This window comes from Xenopus laevis, chromosome 7S (assembly GCF_017654675.1).
Source record: "Xenopus laevis strain J_2021 chromosome 7S, Xenopus_laevis_v10.1, whole genome shotgun sequence".
NCBI classification, from domain to species: Eukaryota; Metazoa; Chordata; class Amphibia; order Anura; family Pipidae; genus Xenopus; species Xenopus laevis.
This window is the reverse complement of record NC_054384.1, coordinates 83,562,532-83,584,012: the sequence shown is the minus strand read 5'-3', so window position 1 is coordinate 83,584,012 and position 21,481 is coordinate 83,562,532. Positions and strand designations below refer to the sequence as shown.

General features: G+C 41.5%; 1 protein-coding gene across 2 annotated transcripts; it reads right to left on the bottom strand.

Moving 5' to 3' along the window:
• Positions 1-607: 607 nt before the first annotated feature.
• dhrs3.S (dehydrogenase/reductase (SDR family) member 3 S homeolog) lies at positions 608-20,889 on the bottom strand. Of its 2 annotated transcripts, none has more exons than XM_018227921.2 (6): positions 19,734-20,889; positions 8,095-8,238; positions 7,380-7,499; positions 6,633-6,871; positions 3,923-4,048; positions 608-1,585 (listed from the first exon to the last, which is right to left on the bottom strand). In XM_018227921.2, the coding sequence occupies exons 1-6, from the start codon at positions 19,926-19,928 to the stop codon at positions 1,501-1,503; spliced, it is 909 nt and encodes a 302-aa protein (XP_018083410.1). In that variant the 5' UTR covers positions 19,929-20,889; the 3' UTR covers positions 608-1,500. The 2 variants fall into 2 exon arrangements, with proteins under 2 accessions (XP_018083410.1, XP_018083411.1); XM_018227922.2 differs by having other exon boundaries at positions 18,369-19,877.
• Positions 20,890-21,481: the final 592 nt, after the last annotated feature.

Sequence of the window (21,481 nt, the reverse complement as noted above, 5' to 3'; positions counted from 1 at the left end):
CTTGTGTGTGGCCAAACCGAATCCTAATTTGCATATGTAAATTAGCTGTGGGAAGGGAAATCACGTGACTTTTCGTCTGAAAACAAGGAAGTAAAACATTATTTTTCCAATTTTTCTTTTCCTGCCTCTAATTTGCATATGCAAATCTGGATCCGGATTTGGTTCGGTATTTGGCTGAATCTTTCACTGGGATTTGGCCGAATCCCAAATAGTGGATTCGGTGCATCCCTAGTGTGTACGCACGTGGTTTGGGAATAATGTAAGTCAAGGTTTGCACCAGAGCATTTAACTCACAGCCAACATTCGGCCGACTAGTAAAAAGTCTACTTGCTAACTGCTTGCTATTGGTTACAAGAACTAGCGCAGGGTTAGTCATTTATTCTATTGATTGTGAACACCTCTGGTGCCAGGGACTGATTTAAATGATTGTGTAGCAATGTCTGCTGTTATTGTATGCAACAGTACAAACAGACAATTGTAAATGGGTGAAACCTGGAGAAAAACAGGAAAAATGACAGTGCCCTTTCTGTATTTCCCGTCAGACATCAGACTTCCTTGCAAACAATGCTACTTTCTTAGCAAAGTGGATTAACAGCACAGCCTTAGGTTAATGTATAAATCAGATTTATATTATAACACAATAGCAATACAAAGGAATAACCACACAAACCGAATAATTTACATCCTTAGCAAATAATCAACAAATCCCATTCACACTCTTTTCCAAACCTTTTACTTTGAGCCTCGCAAGATATGAATAACATGGTGGACCAGTTTTCTCTCTCGGCACGAGTGGACATACATGTTCTAATGTATAATATTTTAGTTACGGTTATCAATTAAATGTCAACAAAGCATTTAAGTAAAGGGCGTCAAGTTATATCCCCTTTTAAATACACCTTAAAAACAAAGCTGTACAAAACCTGATTTTGTTTTTCAAGCCCTTTAAAGAAAATAACTAAATCCTAAGCCATTTAAAAGTTAATAGCTTAACAAAATATATTAAAACCTTACTTAAATTTAAGTATTGTGTTTTGTCAGATGAATATACCAATATGGCAGCTGTTAATTATCCTGAGAAAATATGCTTTGGGGGAGGGGTGAACACTCTAATGATTTCCAATATTTTCACTGGATTAGAAACAGGATTGGTTCGAGTTGAAAGCTACAACACAACGCAACTGTCGCTTCCATAGTTGCTAAAAGCAGATTAAAAAAAGTAAAATTTGAACCTTTTCTTGCCAACAGCAGAGTTAAACAGTAAAAACTCTAAATCGCTAAAAGGAAGGAAAACAAAATTCACTTGACGTGCTCCAGAGTCCATAGAGTTCAGCAATAGGGGCCTGCCCAAAGGCCACGTTACAGGATGGATGACCTGGAAGAACGATTTGCTGCAAGAGCATTGGCCAATAAGACCCGGGCATGACAGTTAGAGACTCGGCTCCACAGTCTTTTTAGGATTGCTTGTGCCTGTTTGTGCACAGTAGTCTCTCGTGGGATCTATGTCCTCCCTTTGAAAGTGTTCATGCAGGTGTAGGCTCCTGAAAATCTGTGTATTTCTTCAAGTGCTGATTGAGGAAGGATGCTGCAGAAAAGAAAGACTAGAAAAAATAAACAAATAACCCTTTTCATGCTTTTGGTCTGTTCCAGGGGAAGAAAGGATGTTAAACAATGGAATGATCTTGCACGTCAGTGTGAAACAGAGAAACTAGCTGTGGTTTCTTGTATACAAAGAAAAGGAAGTGCTGCAATTTTATTATTTCATGACTGATCTTCAGACTTGTTAGGGTCAGGGCACACAGGCAGATTCGGGGAGATTAGGCGCCCAGCAACAAATCTCCTCTTCTTCGGGAGACTAATCTCCCCAAACTGCCTCCCTGCCGGCTAAAATGTAAATCGCCTGCGGGATGGCACTCGGAGCGGTTTGTTTTTTGGAAGTCGCACAAAGTTTCCTCGTCAGGCAACTTCGGAAAACGAATCACTCCGAGTGCCATCCCGCGGAACGCAGGGGAGGCAGTTTGGGGAGATCAGTCGCCCCGATGAAGAGGAGATTTGTCGCAGGGCGACTAATCTCCCTGTGTGCTCTGACCCTAAAGGAAGGGGAAAGTATTTTGGATCAGCTCTAAAGGTCATTTGTTCTTTTTAGGAAACTGTAAGGTATATGCATCATTTTCATGTGAATCCAACTTTCTACAGAACACAAAAACAAAACAAAATGTTCAGTAAAAATATTTTGGGGCATGAATTAATCTGCCTGTGTTCTGTTTATCCCCAAAAAATGTTTGGAAACTGTGTATAAAACCAGTAACAAAACAGAACATCAATACTTTATATTTGACTTTGGAACTGGTAACTGAAATGTTTAAGGGGTTATGTGCAAAGTGACCCAAATTCCATGCAGTGTGTGCATAAAATCTAAGGTTGCTTTGTTGCCTATGAGAGATCCCTCTCCAAGCAGGCCTATGGGCCATAGGATGACAATCGCAAAAATAAAAATTGAATGTAAGCTTCAGCATACTGAAATAAGAAACGAAATACAATCAATTAAATATTTTGCATCGTTTCTGAAATAATCAAGTTTATGTTCACTATCCCTCTCTCAGCATCTGTTTCTCTTCATTCTGTCTTCATGCAGCAGTTGGGTGTCAGATAATCATTGACAGTTAGATCCAATATATATTATGGGGGGGGGGCTTCCTTTTCTAGCAGTTGAATTAAAGCTCACTCAAATAACGGATTCCAGTACAAACAAAATAACTGCCTTTTGCACAAATTCTGCATGTAGAAAGACATGATGTCTGGTTATTTTAATAGTGAGCTCTAATAAATTTTCTAGGCAAAAGGAGTCCCCCTATAAGATATATTGGATCTAACTGTCAATGATTATCTGACACCCAACTCCTGCCTATGCAGAATGAAGAGAAACAGATGCTGAGAGAGGAATATTGAAGATAATGTGATTGTTTCAGAAAGGGTACAAAATATTTAATTGATTGTATTTAGAAAGTTTCTTATTTTAGTATGATGAAGCTTATATTACATTTTCATTTTCATTATAGTTCCCCTTTAAATGTGCTAACAATGTAAAAAGTCAGTAAAATGTGGAGAATCCCCTCAGGACACCAAATGATACCCCGTGATTCAATATTCTATCGTCTTAAAGGAGAAGGAAAGTTGTTTTACACATGGGGTACAAAAAGTTAGGCACCCCCCAAGTGAATGTATTTACTTACCTGAAACCCCGGGCCGGTGCTCCTATCAGCCGAAAAACTGCACTGGCCCAGGATTACTCCAGCGAGCTACGAGGATCAATTCTCTTCCGGCTTCTTCTTTCTTCAAATTTCCTTGGGCAGACGCGTGCGCAGTAGAATGAAAAAACCTACTTTTTAGTTAACGTTCAGCTTTTCACTCTAATGCCCATGCGCAGCCACGAGAAGAAAAAAGAAGCCGGAAGAGGAGCGGTCCATGGTGCTCACTGGAATAACCCCAGTACAGTTTTCTGCTGATAGGGGTTTCAGGTAAGTAAATATATTCACTTGGGGGTTCCTAACATTTAGCACCCCCAAGTCTGAAAAGACTTTGCCCTGGCAACACAAATTTTCTGCTGCCAGTAGTGAGTAGCGTCTGAACCCGACCATTCAACCTATTATTTGTTTAATAGAAACGCAAGGTTGGATTTCAGCTAAAATGCATATTTAAGATGCAAGTAACAGCTTGTTGTATGTTTAATTACAACTGCATCGTTGGGTTTGGCTACTTCTCCAGCAGATACAGATATTAGTGGCGCCAGAGGTGTGCCATCACCATAGAATCATCAATTTTGTGTTTTTCCCTAATTAAGGACATTGCAGGGGGTCAAGCTTCTTTACATAAGTAATGTGTGAAACACTTGAAAAGAATAGGAGACCTTTTTTTTTTTTACCTTTTTAAGATCACAAGTGCATGCATTGTCCATGGAAGTAGCAGAAATGCTTTATTCTTCTGAACAGCCTCCACTGTTTTTGTAGCTACTGTTTCAGGCTTTAAAGATGGGAAAAGGCTAGGAAACCTAAAAAAATGAAAGAAAAAAAACTCAGTTTTACCAGAATTCTTAATTTCGGAGGTGAAATTTAAAGTCTTATTATTACGGAAGTTTTTCACAGGTGCCATGTTTTGTATCTTAAATGGATACTGTCACTCAATAGTCCCACTGCCACACATTCAGTTACATTGAGTAGGAGAAACAACAGCCTGCCAGAAAGCAGTTCCATCCTAAAGTGCTGGCTCTTTCTGAAAGCACATGACCAGGCAAAATGACCTGAGATGGCTGCCTACACTCCAATATTACAACTAAAAAAAACCCACTTGCTGGCTCAAGAATTAAATTTTATATTACAAAGTAAATTATTTTCAGTGTCAGCAGTTTAATTTAGAAATACAAACTACATCACAAAAATCATGACAGAATTCCTTTAATAAGGCATTGAACACTAAATAAAATAGGTGTGCCCAAACCAGAACTCCACTGAACTAGCTTTATAATAACCCAGTACTACCGGTGAAGCCCCTTAAACCAATGTCATCTTCCTACAGGCAATAGACAGACATATTTTCCAGAAAATACTATTTTTTGAGACATAAGTGCCCTTTGCCCCTGTGAGGTTTAACACACATGATGTCATATGGCCCAGTTGTTTCATTTAAGTTGAAACACAAATAAAAGCATCAGTCCTGGTGTATTTCCAACTCTCTAATCCCAACCAAGTCTACTGTGTTCAGTAAAGTGGTTAAAAATTATTCATATTCATGATTTGCCTCCAAAACTAGTACCACAGTGTAGGAAAGTGCACAGGCAGAAACAGCAACCCAGGGGGAGGGAATTAGCCACTGGCATAAAGGTCTGTATGTAGAACTTTAGGCCATTGAGACAGCCTAGATCTAATGAAAGCAATGCATGCAGAGATGAACTGCCTTTGACCCTCTGCTGTCTGTGCATATCAAGTTCTAAATTCTCCCAGTTTATCTTCACACTGTACTGCTGTTTTTTGTCTCCTTCCTCCTCACTACTCCCAGTGTACTGACCTGCATAATATAACAATTAGACAATCCTGATAAAGGCAACAAAGACAGACCTGCCGCTGTCTATTGTTCAAAGGGAAAGTATTACGAAATCTTAAATTACACAAAATGAAAGTCTTCTTAAGACCCATTATTTAGCATCTTTATTTGTTTGAAAGAAATCCAGCATTAATAGCTTATTAAGTCTTCCAGAGACAAACACTGTGTCTTATAGAAGGGAGATCACAGGGATCTTATCTCAGACTGCTGTCTCTGTTCTACTGGTGTACTACATAAATACTAAAGAACCATAGATAAAAACTATACCTGTATTTTAGCATTGATTTCCGGTTTGCTACATAACGTGACAATGAATCAAATGCTTACAGTTTAATGTTGGTTTATATAGTGAATAAAGTACCCCCTCTTGTAAAATATAAGGATATTATAAGTTACCGAGGAGTTTCATGACCATATAAAAACATGAGGCCGAAGGCCGAGTGTTTTTATATAGGTCAAGGTACTTTGGTTTGTGCCACTGCCACAAAAAAGTATCTATGGTACCACTCAACAAAAATAAATATTAAATAGGCAAAGATACAAAAGTGTATAATAGAAGAAATAACAAGGAGGAAGACACTCACAGTTCACCTCAGTCCCAAGGTGCAGAAACCAAAAACACTGCATCCAAAAGATATGAGGGTCTCCAAAAATAAAGAAACAGATGTAAAAAGTAGAAAAATCCATTACACGAAGACCTAACGCGTTTCGTGCCTATAGGGGCACCTACTCATAGGCATAGGATTTTTCTACTTTTTACATCTGTTTCTTTATTTTTGGAGACCCTCATATCTTTTGGATGCAGTGTTTTTAACTTATAATATCCTCATATTTTGCAACTGGGGGTACTTTATCCTATATAATAAAGTTGAAGTGTCTCTGCGTCCAGTCCGTGTCCGTGGGATTGTGCTACTGCGCATGTGCCCCACGGACCTCTAGCGCCCGTTAATTTAACTGGCTTAATGTCTAGTTTATTATAATACACAAGTTTCAGTGAGTCATGTGACAGAAATGACATCAGAACTCACCGTTTATAACTGAAGACATCAGAACTCACCGTTTATAAGGATACAATTTACAGGATATTCATGGCTTTTGTGTATTATAAAGTTTACTAGTTTCAATTTACTTGTTTGTATAACAACCCAGTATCACAAACATACTGAAAGTAATAAATGAATACGGAGTTTATTGACCATTACTCTTCTAAATCAATGGTGCAGAGGGTTAAGGTGGTCAAAGAAGCACTGATAATATCGTACGAAACAAAACTTTCGCACAATATTTGGTGCGCATAAGGTGGGAAACAAGCCGACCGATATTGGCAGACGGCTTGGATATCGATCGGCTCATCAATCGGTCTGGCCGGAAAATTTTCTGTAGCCACCTTTAGTGAAACTTAAACTTAAATCCTAGGCTGGCTGCATATTAATATGGATTATTTATAAAGTGCCAACATATCCCCAGAGCTGTACAAATATATACATATAAATAAGGTAGGTTTCTGCTGTTGAAATCCAAAAGCAAGTACAAACCTTACTCTCATTCCTTGAAACATCTCTGTGTTGGTGTGGTATGGCAATACTGTTGTAGCATTTACGCCTGGGCAGTCCAAAAGCCCCAAGGTCAAGCTTTCCATGAAGGCAAAGGAGGAAGATTTGGAAGTGCAGTAGTCAATGGCACCAGGGATTGCAGATAAGGCCAGCACAGAGTTTATACAAACAATGTGGCCATTCTGAAGTTCCAGCATACGTGGCAGGAAAGCTTTTGTAGTCTGGGACAAAAAAAAAAAAAAAAAAGTAAAAATATGTTCAGCAAAGAAACACTTCATTCCTTTTAGTGGAAGGTATGTGTACATTGCAGTGTTTTTCCACTAGGTATTTGGCTAAATCCTTTCACTTTTTGCAGGATTCAGTCAAATCCTAAGCATTCAGCTGAACCAAATCCAAACCTTTAAATTTATGTGACTTTGAAGTGATGGAGAACGAAATATGATTTTTTTTTTTTTTGTTCAGATTTAGTTCCCTCATATTCGAATATGAAAATTAGGATTTGGATTCTGAACTGGTATTAAGCAGAACACAAATTATAGATGCAGTGCTTCCCTTAAAGTAACCCAAAAACCATGTACTGTATATTTAAATGACAGAAATGGTTCTAACAATCCATTAGAAAAAAAACAAAAAAAAACTTTCAATATCCATTTACAGTAACTCTAAAACATTATGGAAGTGTGAAGAAACTAAAGAATGAAAGAGAAGTAATAATAATACAACTAGTACCCAAAATTGTCCTAGTGTGTTAATGTGTTGGGACTTCAAGAGAGCATCATCATCACTATCCATGAGACTCTTGCCATGCACCACTGCTGCATTGTTCACTAGAATGGTTACATCTCCAACCTATAAAGAAAAGAGAGTTGCATTAGAAGGGTGCCAGAATGGTATCTGAAGAATATGTGTTACATTAGCTGTTTGGAGGACCAAGCCGCACTCAAGCCAACGACTGTGGTTCTATAGCGGTGATCCCCAACCAGTTTCTTGTAAGCAACATGTTGCTCACCAACCCCTTGGATGTTGCTCCCAGTGGCCTTAAAGCAGGTGCTTATTTTTAAATTCCTGGCTTGGAGACATATTTTGGTTGCATATAAACCAGATTTACAGCCAAACAGAGCCTCCTATAGACTGCCAATCCACATAGGGGCAACCAAATAGCCAATCACAGCACTTATTTGGCATCCCCAGGGACATTTTTCATGCTTGTGTTGCTCCCCAACTATTTTTACAATTGAATGTGACTCACGGGTAAAAAAGAGTTGGGGACCCCTGTACTATAGGGACCCTGTTGTGGTGCCACAGAGAAACTCACAGTGATAAGCTGCTCCATCAGACGTTCCATTTGCAAGGCAGCCACATGTGCTTAGATAACAATGAGCACAGTAAACTGGTTTCCAAATTCTACACCCCCCCCCCAGTCCTATGACAGCAGTGGACTAACCTTTTCTCTGACAGCTTTGGCTTGTTGGTAGACTTCCTCACGGTTACCAACATCACATACAAAGTATGAACAATCTGTCCCCATTTGCTTAATTTCTTCAGCAGTTTCCTTAAGGCACCTCTCTGTCCGGCCCCACAAAATTATCTGCAAAGATGAAAAGGGATAAATCAGGACTTGACACAGACTATGGTGCAAATTGTATTCCTCTCAACAGCATGACATTAAATACAATGTATTGATACACAAAATAGATAGAATGTACATTTCAAAGACTTGTTTCTAATTGCGGATCTAAGCTATATGGAATCTTGCGGTCTAAAGAAGCTATACGTGTTTTTACTGGTCAGTTCAATATCAGTCAATATCTAGAGTTTTTGAAGGTTTCCTTTGTCAAAAGCAACTTCAAAGCCAAGCATACAAATGGCCTTTAAGGTGAATAAAAAGATGCAGACTCCAGCTTGGCCAATTCCTATTGCAGCAAAGGGAGGGACAAGCAGAATTGTATGTATAGACCAACTGGGATCAATAGTCTATCAAAATGTCTTGTAAAGGAACATTGCATTTTAAATTGGATGGGTGTTGACCAAAAGTGAACAAACTGCTCAGCCATATTGCTCCGCATATGACCTTTACTAAATAGCAAAGTTGCCTTTTTTCTCTTTGTTTTCCTTTAAATTGCTATTTAAAGTTTTTTTCTCTATTCTATAATGCTCACACTTTTTTTTTTAACTCAGAAATTAATTTATATATAAAAGCACACACACCTATCTCTTTATGTGCCAATCAAGCCAGTTTTTGAACTGAAGGCTTATAAGGAGTCAGGAGGCCATTTTCATGACTGATCATATCAAAGGACTTTAGGGAAAACATGAAGGTCAACGTGTCTTCTTTATAGTTCCCAGATGTTTTTAAACTGTCGGGGCACAAGTTCATTGCATGTTCTGCAGTGGGTTTAAACTTTCAAAGGGCCAGTTGCCGTTTACATTAGATATCCGAAGCCCTCGTAAAAATGAACAATTTCCCCACCACAGAAGGAATAGACAGATGATTGAGAGTATTAAAGACGCATTCCTGGTACTGTGCAATATCGGGTTTTAAACCAAACTGATCAGACATTGAGAGGGGAATAATTACGTTTGCATTATAAATGCAGAGTAGGCAGTAAACGGGGAAATGAGAAAAGGAAGTCAAGCTAGTGTTTTGAGAAGAAGTTCATGGACAGATAGTTGCTTTTCCTGGACTGGATCCAAACACTATTCTCTTTGATTCCCTCCCTCCTGCAGTAGACACACTCCACTTTAAAATAATTACTGACCAGAAAATAGTCTGGGGCAGGAGCCCGGTGAGGCGGCAAATCCCCGCAGAGTCAGGCCAGCCCTAAAGGCATCCTGCCCTGATGTTACCTCTATGTGACCCGGGGGCCTGGCAGTCAAGAAAGCAGGTGGTGAGACAAGCATCTGCTCAATGTGGGAACCGACAGTGACAATCACCTGGGGACTGGAGTCTGGGAGACAGCAGTGAAGTGGTTGAAAATACCTCCAGCTTTTGTTTCTAATTAGCACCAATACACTGCACTATATCAGCATCTGCCTGGCTTCACAGGTTCAACTGGAATGTTGCATTGCTGCATTAGGAGACCAGCCGAGGCAGCTTCTTATAGCTAGACACAATTTTAAAATAAATGGAATATTTCAAGGGTTTTTAACCTAAAAATCTTTTGAATGGCATCTATCCATAAGTTTGTTCTTTGTTATGTCAACCGTGGCAGAATTTGTAAAGTTTTAAGGTACTGTGCACTCCCCCTGGGCCGAGAGCACATTCAGTACTGGTCTGAATGATTGATGTGTGTACAGCATAATTGCATCCTTGCCTCTCATCTTAATGAGCTGCTGCATGTAACAACATTGATCTTATTAAACTAGTCAAGAAACCACCTCTGGGTTATTGCATGGAATAAATGTAATAACTTGGCTCGGAATAAACATTGTCTTCAGAATTTTCCGGCAAGTGGCTGCAAGAAAGCTTCTACCTATCAGATTGTCTGGAAAACGTCTGCCTCGCAAGGAAAAGTGAATGTGACCTCACCCAGGAAACCCAATTTGTTTCTTGAGATTCCAGGTTAAACCTAAGGTGGAAGTGACAGGTGGCAGGTGGATTCTGACTTCCAGAAATGGGATTTGAGCAGAAGTCTACCTATCTCCACACTATGTCTCAGCTGATTTCGGAGCGAGACTGCAAACTCTTTTGTTTCTTTACCTAAATCAGCCTCGGCTGCCTCCACCTGAGCCAACACAACTGTTGGTACAGGCAGGAGTGGAGGCTAAGCCCATGTAGGGGCTGATTGTTGGACTGTGTATTTCCACCCCCGTGTGACATTAGCCTTAAGCTACCTATACATTTACAGATCCGGTTGTTTAGTGATGTTGCCAAACAATCAGATCGTTCCCCCAATAAGCCAACTTACATATCTAGTTGATAGTCTGATCTGATAGTTTTGCCCTTGGGCCCATCAATGAGATCAAAACAACAAATGCAGGGCAAGGATCACAACACAATATGGTGTTTGCTGAAAACTGGGCAGGTTTAAAAATCCTATTGAGGCTGATATTGGTCGAGCATGCCTTCAGAAAGCTCCCCATAAAATGGCCAATAAGCGGAAGACTTTGTCCAGAAGGACTGAATTGGCAAGTTCTATTGGCCTGTGTATGTTCACCTAAAGGCACATTATTTCCCTCATATCTCATGAGAAATGCCAAGAGACAGTGACATTTTGACCAATACAGTTTATATAAAAATGTCCAGACCTTAAAAGCCTTTTTTTCCCTCTTGCCTTGCCATCTAACAGGCAGGTTTAAGGTTCCAGAGACTCTGCTGAGAAGCACTTTGTCGGATAGAGGCCTCATTCTCTCATAGCTATAATACTAGTACTGAAAGCTAAACAGAGTGTTCCAAGCACATCTGGTCAACTGAATACTACATCTAGGTGTAAAAAGGACAGGAGCCTTGCTACATTCTGTTGGTTTTGGAACCAAGGCAAAGGAGGAGGGCAATGTTTTTTGTGCCTTTTGTGTTTGTTTTTGTGTGGCCAAAGGCAAAACAAATGTACAATGTCCATATTCAGCCACAGCTTTTGTGTCTGTATATTTGAATGTGAAGTTTAGAATTTAAATATAAATGGCACCTACCTGGCAATGCATTCTAATGGGCAAACGATCACAAACATAGAACTGGTGTAATTTTTGTTATACAAAACAGAGGTGCAATGTGAGTGCAGCAAATGCAGCAGTGAACTTAATGGGCTCAGCATCAGATTTCCATTCTTTTGTGAAATTATTAAGACAAGGGAGGGTGTGGGTGTGTTGTTTGCAAGGAGAGGTCGAGTAGGAGTCAACTTTTGCAATCCTATTAACACCGAGCCAGGGTCACACAGAGTGCAGTCTCTTAGAAAAGCATGGAGTGGCTAAAAGATCACCTACAAGTCAGAAATCAGAAGCAATTGGGGAATGAAAATCACAAATGGATCGTTTTTTTAAGAGCTTTGCAATTGGCAGCAAGACAAATTCTATACAGCACAGCCTTTGTTTTACGGTCTATTACAAACTAATATACTAAATCAAATATATTGCCTGACACCTAGCATTTAGCACTCGTACAGGCCTCTTCCTTCCACTTAAAACATTGCTTTGGGCCAAAATCCAGTTCAGCTGACTGCCCCCTGATATGCACCCAGTATAATCCTAGCGTGCACTTTAATAACAAAGGATTTATTAGAATACAATTCATTCCACTGAAATGGTCTAATCTCAGTCATAGGGTTTGGACTATTCAGCACAATAAATATGGCTGTTCTGAACCTTCAAATCACTTGCCAGGCTGGTGTGCAACTGAGGGTGCTTAGGGTACCCAACAGTTCATCCCTTGACTGATGCTCAATTTGGCCATTATTATTTATATAGCGCTAACATATTCTGTAGTGCTTATATACATCATTCGCATCAGGCCAAGCCTCAGGGTAGCTTATTTCCTATAAGGCATGCACTGAACTCTGTAGACTGGGTTATGGCCTAACCCCCCAATGCTAGGGAATTGATTCAAACTAACTGAACCAAATGCAAACTTATGGTGCTGCAAGAAATTCCCGGCGCACATAGGGTTCCGATTTAGTTAGGCCCGGCTCTTGGATTTGGCCAAATCAGAATCCTGCTAAAAGAACAAAAAACAAAAAACAAAATAGGCTCAGATTTATCCCAGATGACTTGTTGTGGCATCCACACATGCAGGAACAGGGCCATATTTAGCAGAATTTTAAAGAGTAACAAGATGTATATTTTACACATATTCTGGAGATATGGGTGCACAGTGCAGCACTATGGGTGCAGAGGAGCTCACACAAACAAGCTGGGAGCGAATCAGCACAGCACTTCCTCACTTAATGGTAAACAAGTGTAATAATTTCATTAAGGGTTGGCTGACCTGCGCCTGAACTCCGGCCTGAAAATTAGTACGAAGGTGCCAAATCCTTTCCCCTACTAACACACACTCGCACGGGGTCTGCATGTGCCATAGCCCAATCTCCTACTGCTTTACAGGGAGGCCAATAAAACTTTGCACTTCTTTTCATGCATAGAATTTGCTTCTTCTCAGTGAATGTGTTTGTTTGTCCGTTTCATCCACTCCAGAAGTCAGTTCTAATGAAAGTCACTTAAAAACGGACCTTTCCATTTATACAACTAAAACAATAAAATATTTATTTCTTCAGACAAGCAAGAAAAGAAAAATGCAAAGTCTAAGTACAGGTAGGGACAGATTGGTCCCACTCACAAGAGCTTGCAATTAAGCAGAATCTGAGTGTGGAGCTAGTCTGCCTACAAAGCAGTAAAGGTGGCCATACACGGGCAGATAAAGCTGCCGATATCGGCCGTTTGGACCGATTTGACAGCTTATCTGCTCGTGTATGGGGGCTTCCGACGGGTCTTCCCGATCGATATCTGCCCACGATATCGATCGGGAAGGTTGGATTTCTACCCGACCGACCCGTCAGAGCCGCTTGGCGCATCGTAATTCGATTGTTCGGCCATACGGCCGAACGTTCGACTTACCCCCGATATAGCCATGCAGTTTAGTGGCATATCGGGGAAAGATCCGCTCGTTTGGCGATGTCGCCAAACGAGCGGAGTCTATGGCCACCTTAAGGCTAGTGGAATACTTGGCCTTTTCCACAAAGGCAGATTCACCATCTTCGGTCCAGTGTTACTGTGAATAACTGAAGGGATGTCTGGTCATACATAAGAGCTGTTTATTGTGCCAGTGCAATCCCATGCCAATCACTAGCTCTTCCAGAAAAGCTAGTGCCCTTGGGAAAAACAACTGCAAAAAGTTAATATTCCCCCAACCCTGCTGTAACAGCCATCATGCAAAATAGAGATTTAAGTAACTGATCATTATCCTCCTAAGTTTCCCCTGGATGCATGACAGGATGACTGCTAGGTAACATATTTCTTCCTATCTGTAGCTTTACCTCAAACTGAGCAAAGGTATGCTATACCCTACTAAGGGTAAGGTCACACTGGGCGATTTGGGGAGATTTAGTTGCCAACTTCGGGCAACTTCCGAATACGAAGCGACGCTTGTACCATGCTGCAGGTGATTTTTCATTTTAGCCGGCGCAAGACAGAGGTAAGGCATTTAGGGAGATTGGTAGCCGCAAAGACGAGGCGATTAGTCGCCAGGCGACTAAATCTCCCGAAATTGCCCAGTGTGACCTTACCCTAAGGATTTCCAGGCTCTAGGCAATGCTAGCTCCTATTGATATCCTTAACATTATCTCCGGTCAAATGAGAAAAAAAGTTTATCAACCACCACACAAAACTCTTCATCCCCCCACTCTGAAATGATAATGTATTTTTAGCCTCCTGAAGACACAACAATGCCAGACAAAGAATCAAACTTCATGGCCCATTTGAGAGATACGATACTTCAACCTAGATAGGACTTGCACATCCCTGTAGGTCACAATGATACGAGTGTGAAGTTGTATAGATGGCATTCCTTTCAACTCCATCACTATTACAAGTCACGTCATGAAACAATTTCAAAGTACACACAGACTGCTCTAGTCAGGGTACTAAATAGGGTACTGCTGGGTTAAATGTCTATATACTGTAGGTCTAGTAAACAAAAGAACCACAGAGAGAATAAAGCCAAAAAAGGCGCATAAAGCAAACCTTGCTATTAAAATATACATCGTTAGGAGAAATGGTTATTTTATTGAATTAAAAAGTGCAAAGTATTATTTAAAACAAATTACTTAGTACCAACAAAGTACACCAAAGACCAGCACTCAGTGGTGCTACTTCCTTAATTCAAAATGCTATTACCCACACACTGATCTCTTAGGGCTAGTCCACACGGGAAGATAGCCCTGCGTTTGCGGTCGCGGCGACAAAGCGCCGCGCCAGTCGCCGCGACCGGCGCAGGCGACAGTTTTGTATGGGCGCCTATGTAAAAACGCCTGTGCTAACCACACGAGGTGATGCGCTTTTCAACAGTCGCCTGAAAAAGCCTGGCGAGGCATTTTCAGGCGACTGTTGAAAAGCGCATCGCCTCGTGTGGTTAGCACAGGCGTTTTTACATAGGCGCCCATACAAAACTGTCGCCTGCGCCGGTCGCGGCGCTTTGTCGCCGCGACCGCAAACGCAAGGCTATCTCCCCGTGTGGAATAGCCCTTAGAGTCAGAAATCTCTCTGGGAGGAATGAGAAGAAAGAAATTAACAAGTGAATGGGTCTGGTTTTCCTGAAAAGGCTTACATACAATAGATGGAATAATAACGATGTAGGTATTGTGCAGCATTTGGTAGAGAAACAACTGGCAGGATTCATTGGCAGCCTTCAGAATGAATAGTATTGCAGGAGGTGAAATGTCTCCAATCTGCCCCTAACAACTGAGGCACAAATCAGTATTTTTTGAAGTAAATGTACTGTGTTTAATAGAAACCTTTTTAGAGAACTAGATAAAAGCGTTGCCTAAAGCAGCATATGATGATAACTCAAGGTCACAAATCAGGCTTCATGAGACAGATAGCCTCCCCTGAAAAGTTCAATCTTGTTCAATGCACAACCACCGGCTTTTAGAGAACAATTTTGTGACATATCCTTAATGGGATTTTTATAGACAACTAGTCTTGCTCCTGAAGTTGATAATTCAAACTCAATGTGTGCAAGAAAATCAATATCCTGGATAAATTGATAGCTAGCATTCCAGACAAGTGACCCAGATAGACTTAATGGAATGATTACTGGATGACATCCAAAATAATCATACTGTGCAGCCTTTGCCAGTGCCTCACAACCCCTTTAAATCCAGCAGAAATAGAATTTGCAAATGTAATTGCTACTGCAACCAGCACCTATCCGTTTCCTGCTATTCACTGCACTGCTAGTTTAAAAATCAAAGAACATGCAAAGCATTGTGGCAAACTGAGCCTTGAGGAGCAGACTGCTGAAACTTTGTGGTACATGTAGTCAGGACCAGCTACACTTACACACAAGAGTTGGCAGATGCTTTGGGTGGTCTACCAAAAGTATAAGATGTATCAATTCCAAATATATTGAGGAAAACATGTGGGTGATATAGGTATATATACTGAACTACAGGAGGCAATACACTGTTGCTGATGGCCTTCACAAGTACCTCTAAAGGTGGCCATAGACGCACAGATAACATTGTACGAAACGAATTTTCGTACAATATTCGGTGCGTTTATGGTAGAAAAAGAGCAGACCGATTTCAGCAGAAGACTTGGATACCGGTCAGCTTGTCGATTGGGCTGGATGGAAAATTTTGATCGGGTGCCTTTGAAGGCACCAGAACATCGGCCATTGTTAGTGCTGAATCGTCAGATACAGGTAGAATTCTATTGTTTCTACCTGTATATCTGACGATTCAGCTCTACACGTGTGTATTGAAACAAATGATCTTTCTTGGAAAGTTTTTTTCCAAGAAAGATCGTAATTTTTACGTCTATGGCCACCTTAAAGACGAATTGTCCAAAAAAAAAAACAAGAAGGTATGAATGTCCTTAAACTAAATTTCAATAGTTATTTTCTGGTCGGAGGTTTAATATCAGACATTCGCATCATTCCTCAAAGGCTTCCAATAAGCCAGGTACTATAGAATGTGTTCATATAACCCTAGTAGAATTAACAAAAGCAACCGTGGAACAGTTTAGATGATGGAAATACTAAAATAAGGTTACTCTTGCATGAACAAGGACTTTGAAGTAGGTTGTCCCAAAAGCTAATACAGCCCTACTCTAAAAAGGCATGATTCACCTATATTTGCACTTCCTCCTCAGCTGCCAACAGAATTTTGCACTCATCAGGTCTTCCAGAAGCTGAGTCATAACAACCTAATTTAATGATCAGACTATTCCTGTTCCAGTACCAGAACTATATCAACACACTGAATCATTAGCAAACCATGCCAAACAGAACATTGAACATATTTGCTAGCAGCAGATTGTTTTCAAAATGCCATTAATCATTTCCCTGATTAACGGTCAAGCATGAGACATTCAATATTTGACCCAGTTCTTTTGATCTTGAAATTAATGATATAACGTGGCCTCTTTGTTTGAGATTAATTCTAAGAACAAAGGCTAGCGCCACATTTTGAGTTATATCATTAGCTATTGTTCGAAGGTCTCATGAAAGTAAAGATCTTATTCTTTTGTGATCTTATATGAGATAACTGCAAAGTTCCTCGCTAGTACAGTGCCTGAAGGGAAGTACATCACTGCGCAGTGAAGAAAAAGCATTTAACAATGGGAATGAAAGCAAGAAAACCGCAGTCAAAAGTATATTGCCTGCAAACTGTATGCATGTTTAAATACCTGCCAGTTTTCAGGTGACACTTAAGAGGGGTACTTGTGGCACTGCCCACTTTCGTGTGAAGACATTCCTTAGGGTGGCCATACACGGGCAGATAAAACTGCCGATATCGGTCGTTTGGACCGATTTGACAGCTTATCTGCCCGTGTATGGGGGCTTCTGACGGGTCCTCCCGATCTATATCTGGCCACGATATCGTTCGGGGTGGTTTGATTCTTAACCGACCGACCCGTCGGAGCCATACGGCCGAACGTTCGAATTACCCCCGATATAGCCATGCCGTTAGTGGCATATCGGGGAAAGATCCGCTCGTTTGGCGACATCTTTGAGTCTATGGCCATCATTAGGCTGGCAGTGTTCAGCAGTGGCTTTATTTGTGTGGCAGCTCAGAGATAAAGCAGTATAAAGCAGTTCCAATATGATGCCCATGGAGCTTCCTTGACACATGCACAGCAACCCGCTAGAAATATCACTCTAGACAAGGACAACACTGGGCTACAGAGTGTTACTTTTTGTACATACACTAAATTCTGACTGTAAATATCAATCTTATTTTTAGAAACTACTTCAAAGCAAAAATGTAACCTTAAATCAAATGTATTCAGCCATAGAAAAACTGCAGAAAGAAACAGCTTTGGTTAGCCTGAGCTAAACTCTATGCTAAAATTGTATACACCACTATGGGTGCAGATTCTATTGTACTGATCCTGGCAGTCAGATACAACTGTGAAAATTCATAAAAAGATAAAATGGACAAAGAAGAGACCTTTCCTGTCTCTATGGACAACTTAGTGTCCTCCAAAAACATCTTCCATTGCATAGTGCAGCAGTTTATTGTATTGCCCCTCTTTATACATAATGACATTTACGGCCCATAAGGGGCTGTAACAAAATGCCAGAGTCCACCTTCAAATTAAAATTCTCTACTGCTCTCCATTTAATAGTTTTGTTGCCCTCCTCTGGACACAGTTTTAATGGCACTGCTTCTTTATTGAAGACCTCAAAGATATTAAATTCTAAAAGGCTAGAATTTGAACTTCAAAGTAAGGACTGCATGCAGGTCTTCTTGCAATGATATTCCATGAAATTATAACTAGTTAAATCAAGAATAACATTTGAAGTTGCATAAATTCTTGAACATGTAAACATGGCAAAGTGCAAAGTTGTGGCAAGGAACCCCAGCACAGATTGCTTGCAACATATTCTAGGTCAATGTCCATTTGCTCTCTTGTCAAAATAACCTTGGCACCTTTCAAAGCAGAGAGTTCACTGTTCAGTGTGAAAAGTACATGTACGAGCTGGACAAGTTAGATTTCACACATGCACTGTCCACAGTCCCACTTATATCTGCTACTACAAATTGCACTAATCTAGGAAAATATTACCCAGATTGTCATTTGTTTGGACTACGCGACGTTCAAAGTGAAATGTCATTAGGACAGGACAAAATCCTCTCCATTCAAAATATTCGCCTCCACATGGTTTCATCTGAAGCAATGTCTCTTTGAGAAGGAAAGGCACATGACACTCGTTGCTTAGTGAACGACAAAATACACTGGCAGTTCCTACTAAGGAGAACTCTTAACCTGATCAGACTCCAGCAGCCTCAGTTATTAACGCCTCAATGGATACCCGCCTATTGCTTTGGGGCAAATGAACCAACTGGCTGATTGGAATCAGAATCAAAATAAGTGGCGTAATATTTTGTTTGCATTGTTACAAAATCTTGCTTTTGTTTCCCTCGTTTTTTCCCCCAGTAAATAGAATGTTGTAACACTTGGGTTGCTGTGCTCTTTCTTCTTTGCCTCAGGGCCATGGCCATTCTGAATTCAACGGAGACTTACAAATAATTGACTAATGCGGCAATGTTTTTGTCATCTATCAGGAGAGCCACCAAAAACCATTTACCACTCCATGCATTGCTCTATTGGAGAAATAAAACTTCCAGAAACCTTCCACCTGTCAAAGAGACGTCACATATCATAGGAATTCTATATAGGTTCAAGTTCTATCTCTGTAGCTGTTGCCGACACCCTTGGTATAGAGCAAGCCATATAATTCTGGGCTCTATAGAACAATTTCTGCTCTCAGTAAAGTCAATGACCTGATCGTCCATTGTAGTGAATTCAAGTGATATAATATAGTAAATACATCTGCTGAAATAGCACAAGCTGTTGTACCTATACCTTCTGCAGTCAGGGGAAACTAGAAGATATAAGACCTCTGGTTGGACCCTCCATCCCTATACATCAAGCCCACCACCCCTCTATCAATCTCCAGGCAGAAGTGGTATTACCCACAAACAGTGAGATATGCCCCATGGATCTAATAATCTGTTCTGGCTCTGTTGTCTGCCAATGGGACTCACCAACCCTCCACAGTTTTTCTACTCTGATTAATTTGGCAGATTATGCCCAATGTTTTAGTCCAAACGCTCTACCCACAGATGGACCAATGGACTTTCCCTAGGAATAGGAATCAGTGGGCAGACTGGCACTCTACAGTCAGTAAGGGTGAAGCCAATGTACAAGGTTGGTTGGTTGGTGCAGAGGGCAACACTAGTTGTAGTGATAGGGACAAGTGGGAGGAGCATCGGGGCATGTTTGCGCTCTTGCCATTCTGACGGATCCCTGAGGGAGTCAGACTGCTGCATCTTTAGCACTGGGGGGTCAAAGCGTGACAGGGAAGCAGCCCGTCCCGATGATGTGGATTAATTGAATTAATAAAGAGCAGGGGGTGGCGCCAGTTACCTTTTTAGCCTTCTGCTTTGCGAACTCCTTAGCGAGGTGTCGGCCGATCCCCCTGCCTCCGCCGGTGATGAGCACAGTGTCCGCGCTCAGGTCCCTCAGCCTTGTGGGCATCAGCAAGTTCGCGGCAGCCTTTAGAAGGGACAATACCATCTGCACGGGGAACAGCAGCAGTCTGCCCAGTGATCTCATATCCATGGCTGCAAGTTTCTCCCCAAGTAGTTCCCAGCTGGGCGGGCACGGAGCGCTCTGTCAGCTCCTGGAGGGACGCGGCTCTGTCACTAGTGTAGATGACAAGTGTCTGGATCCCTGAGCCCCGCTGTTATGCTCCGTCCCGTGTCCTGGGGCAGTGAGTTCACCCCTATCGGTGCAGCAGTGGTTTGTCCGGCGCTGAGAACCCCCCGCGCAGCTGCCAGAATGAGTAGTCCCCAGGACTGTGCTATTCTTAGAGGCAGGAAATGGCAGAGGCAGTCAGTTGGCAGCACTTTCACAGGGGAGCGCAGTGAATGGAAGTTTTGTTCAGTGTCACACGCTGCGGGGCTGGAGGAGAGACGTGAGCGCTGGTGACTCCTGACTCTGCTTTGCTCCTTGTGTCTCTCGCAGCCTGAGAGTTTTTATACCCCATTAAGCCTGATTGACGGATAAAGTGCTGGGGGGGGGGTATTCTACTACTGTTTGTGTGTGAGCGGCAGTTGCATTGAGTCGCGCTCACCCCTCCCCCAGCGCTATCGCTTGTCCGCTGCACAACACGGGAGACTCGCTCACTCCTCCTCACTCACACCCGCCCGATGCTTCTGCTTCCTGGAGCCCCTCGTGTAGGTGTCACACACGGGCCATTATGTGCGTTGGCTGCTTGTCCGGCGCCTCTGGCAGAGCGATCCCTGGGATCAACTCACCTCCCTCCAGCCCGACACTTGCGACAGAGAGAAGGAGGCGCACGAGGAAACACGAGTTGCTCGGTAACATCCACTGACACGTGTAGGGGTGATATTAGTCCTGGGTCAGTCAGAACTCGGGCAAATCCAATAGAATGTTGTGTCTGAGCGGCTTCTCTATGTAGGACACGAGTCACTGTCTATAACACTCACTTAATCACTTAATACCGGGACACCGCGACTGCAATGTTTCTTCTACTAAATCTCATCTCTCTATTATTAACTCCTCACTGCTCTCTCCTCTGTATTATTAACCCAAACTCCTCTGACCTCTGTATTATTAACCCAAACTCCTCTCACCTCTGTATTATTAACCCAAACTCCTCTCACCTCTGTATTATTAACCCAAACTCCTCTCTCCTCTGTATTATTAACCCAAACTCCTCTCTCCTCTGTATTATTAACCCAAACTTCTCTCTCCTCTGTATTATTAACCCATACTCCTCTCACCTCTGTATTATTAACCCAAACTCCTCTCACCTCTGTATTATTAACCCAAACTTCTCTCTCCTCTGTATTATTAACCCAAACTCCTCTGACCTCTGTATTATTAACCCAAACTTCTCTCTCCTCTGTATTATTAACCCAAACTCCTCTGACCTCTGTATTATTAACCCAAACTTCTCTCCTCTGTATTATTAACCCAAACTTCTCTCTCTGTATTATTAACCCAAACTCCTCTCACCTCTGTATTATTAACCCAAACTCCTCTCTCCTCTGTATTATTAACCCAAACTTCTCTCTCCTCTGTATTATTAACCCATACTCCTCTCACCTCTGTATTATTAACCCAAACTCCTCTCACCTCTGTATTAT

Coding starts and splice junctions, on each gene's coding strand:
- dhrs3.S (XM_018227921.2), bottom strand. CDS start 19,928: ATGGATATGAGATCACTGGGCAGACTGCTGCTGTTCCCCGTGCAGATG. Junction 8,239..19,733: donor CAAAGCAGAAGGCTAAAAAG/GTAACTGGCGCC, acceptor TCATCTTTGCAG/ATAATTTTGTGGGGCCGGAC. Junction 1,586..3,922: donor GCACTTGTGATCTTAAAAAG/GTAAAAAAAAAA, acceptor TCTTTTCTGCAG/CATCCTTCCTCAATCAGCAC.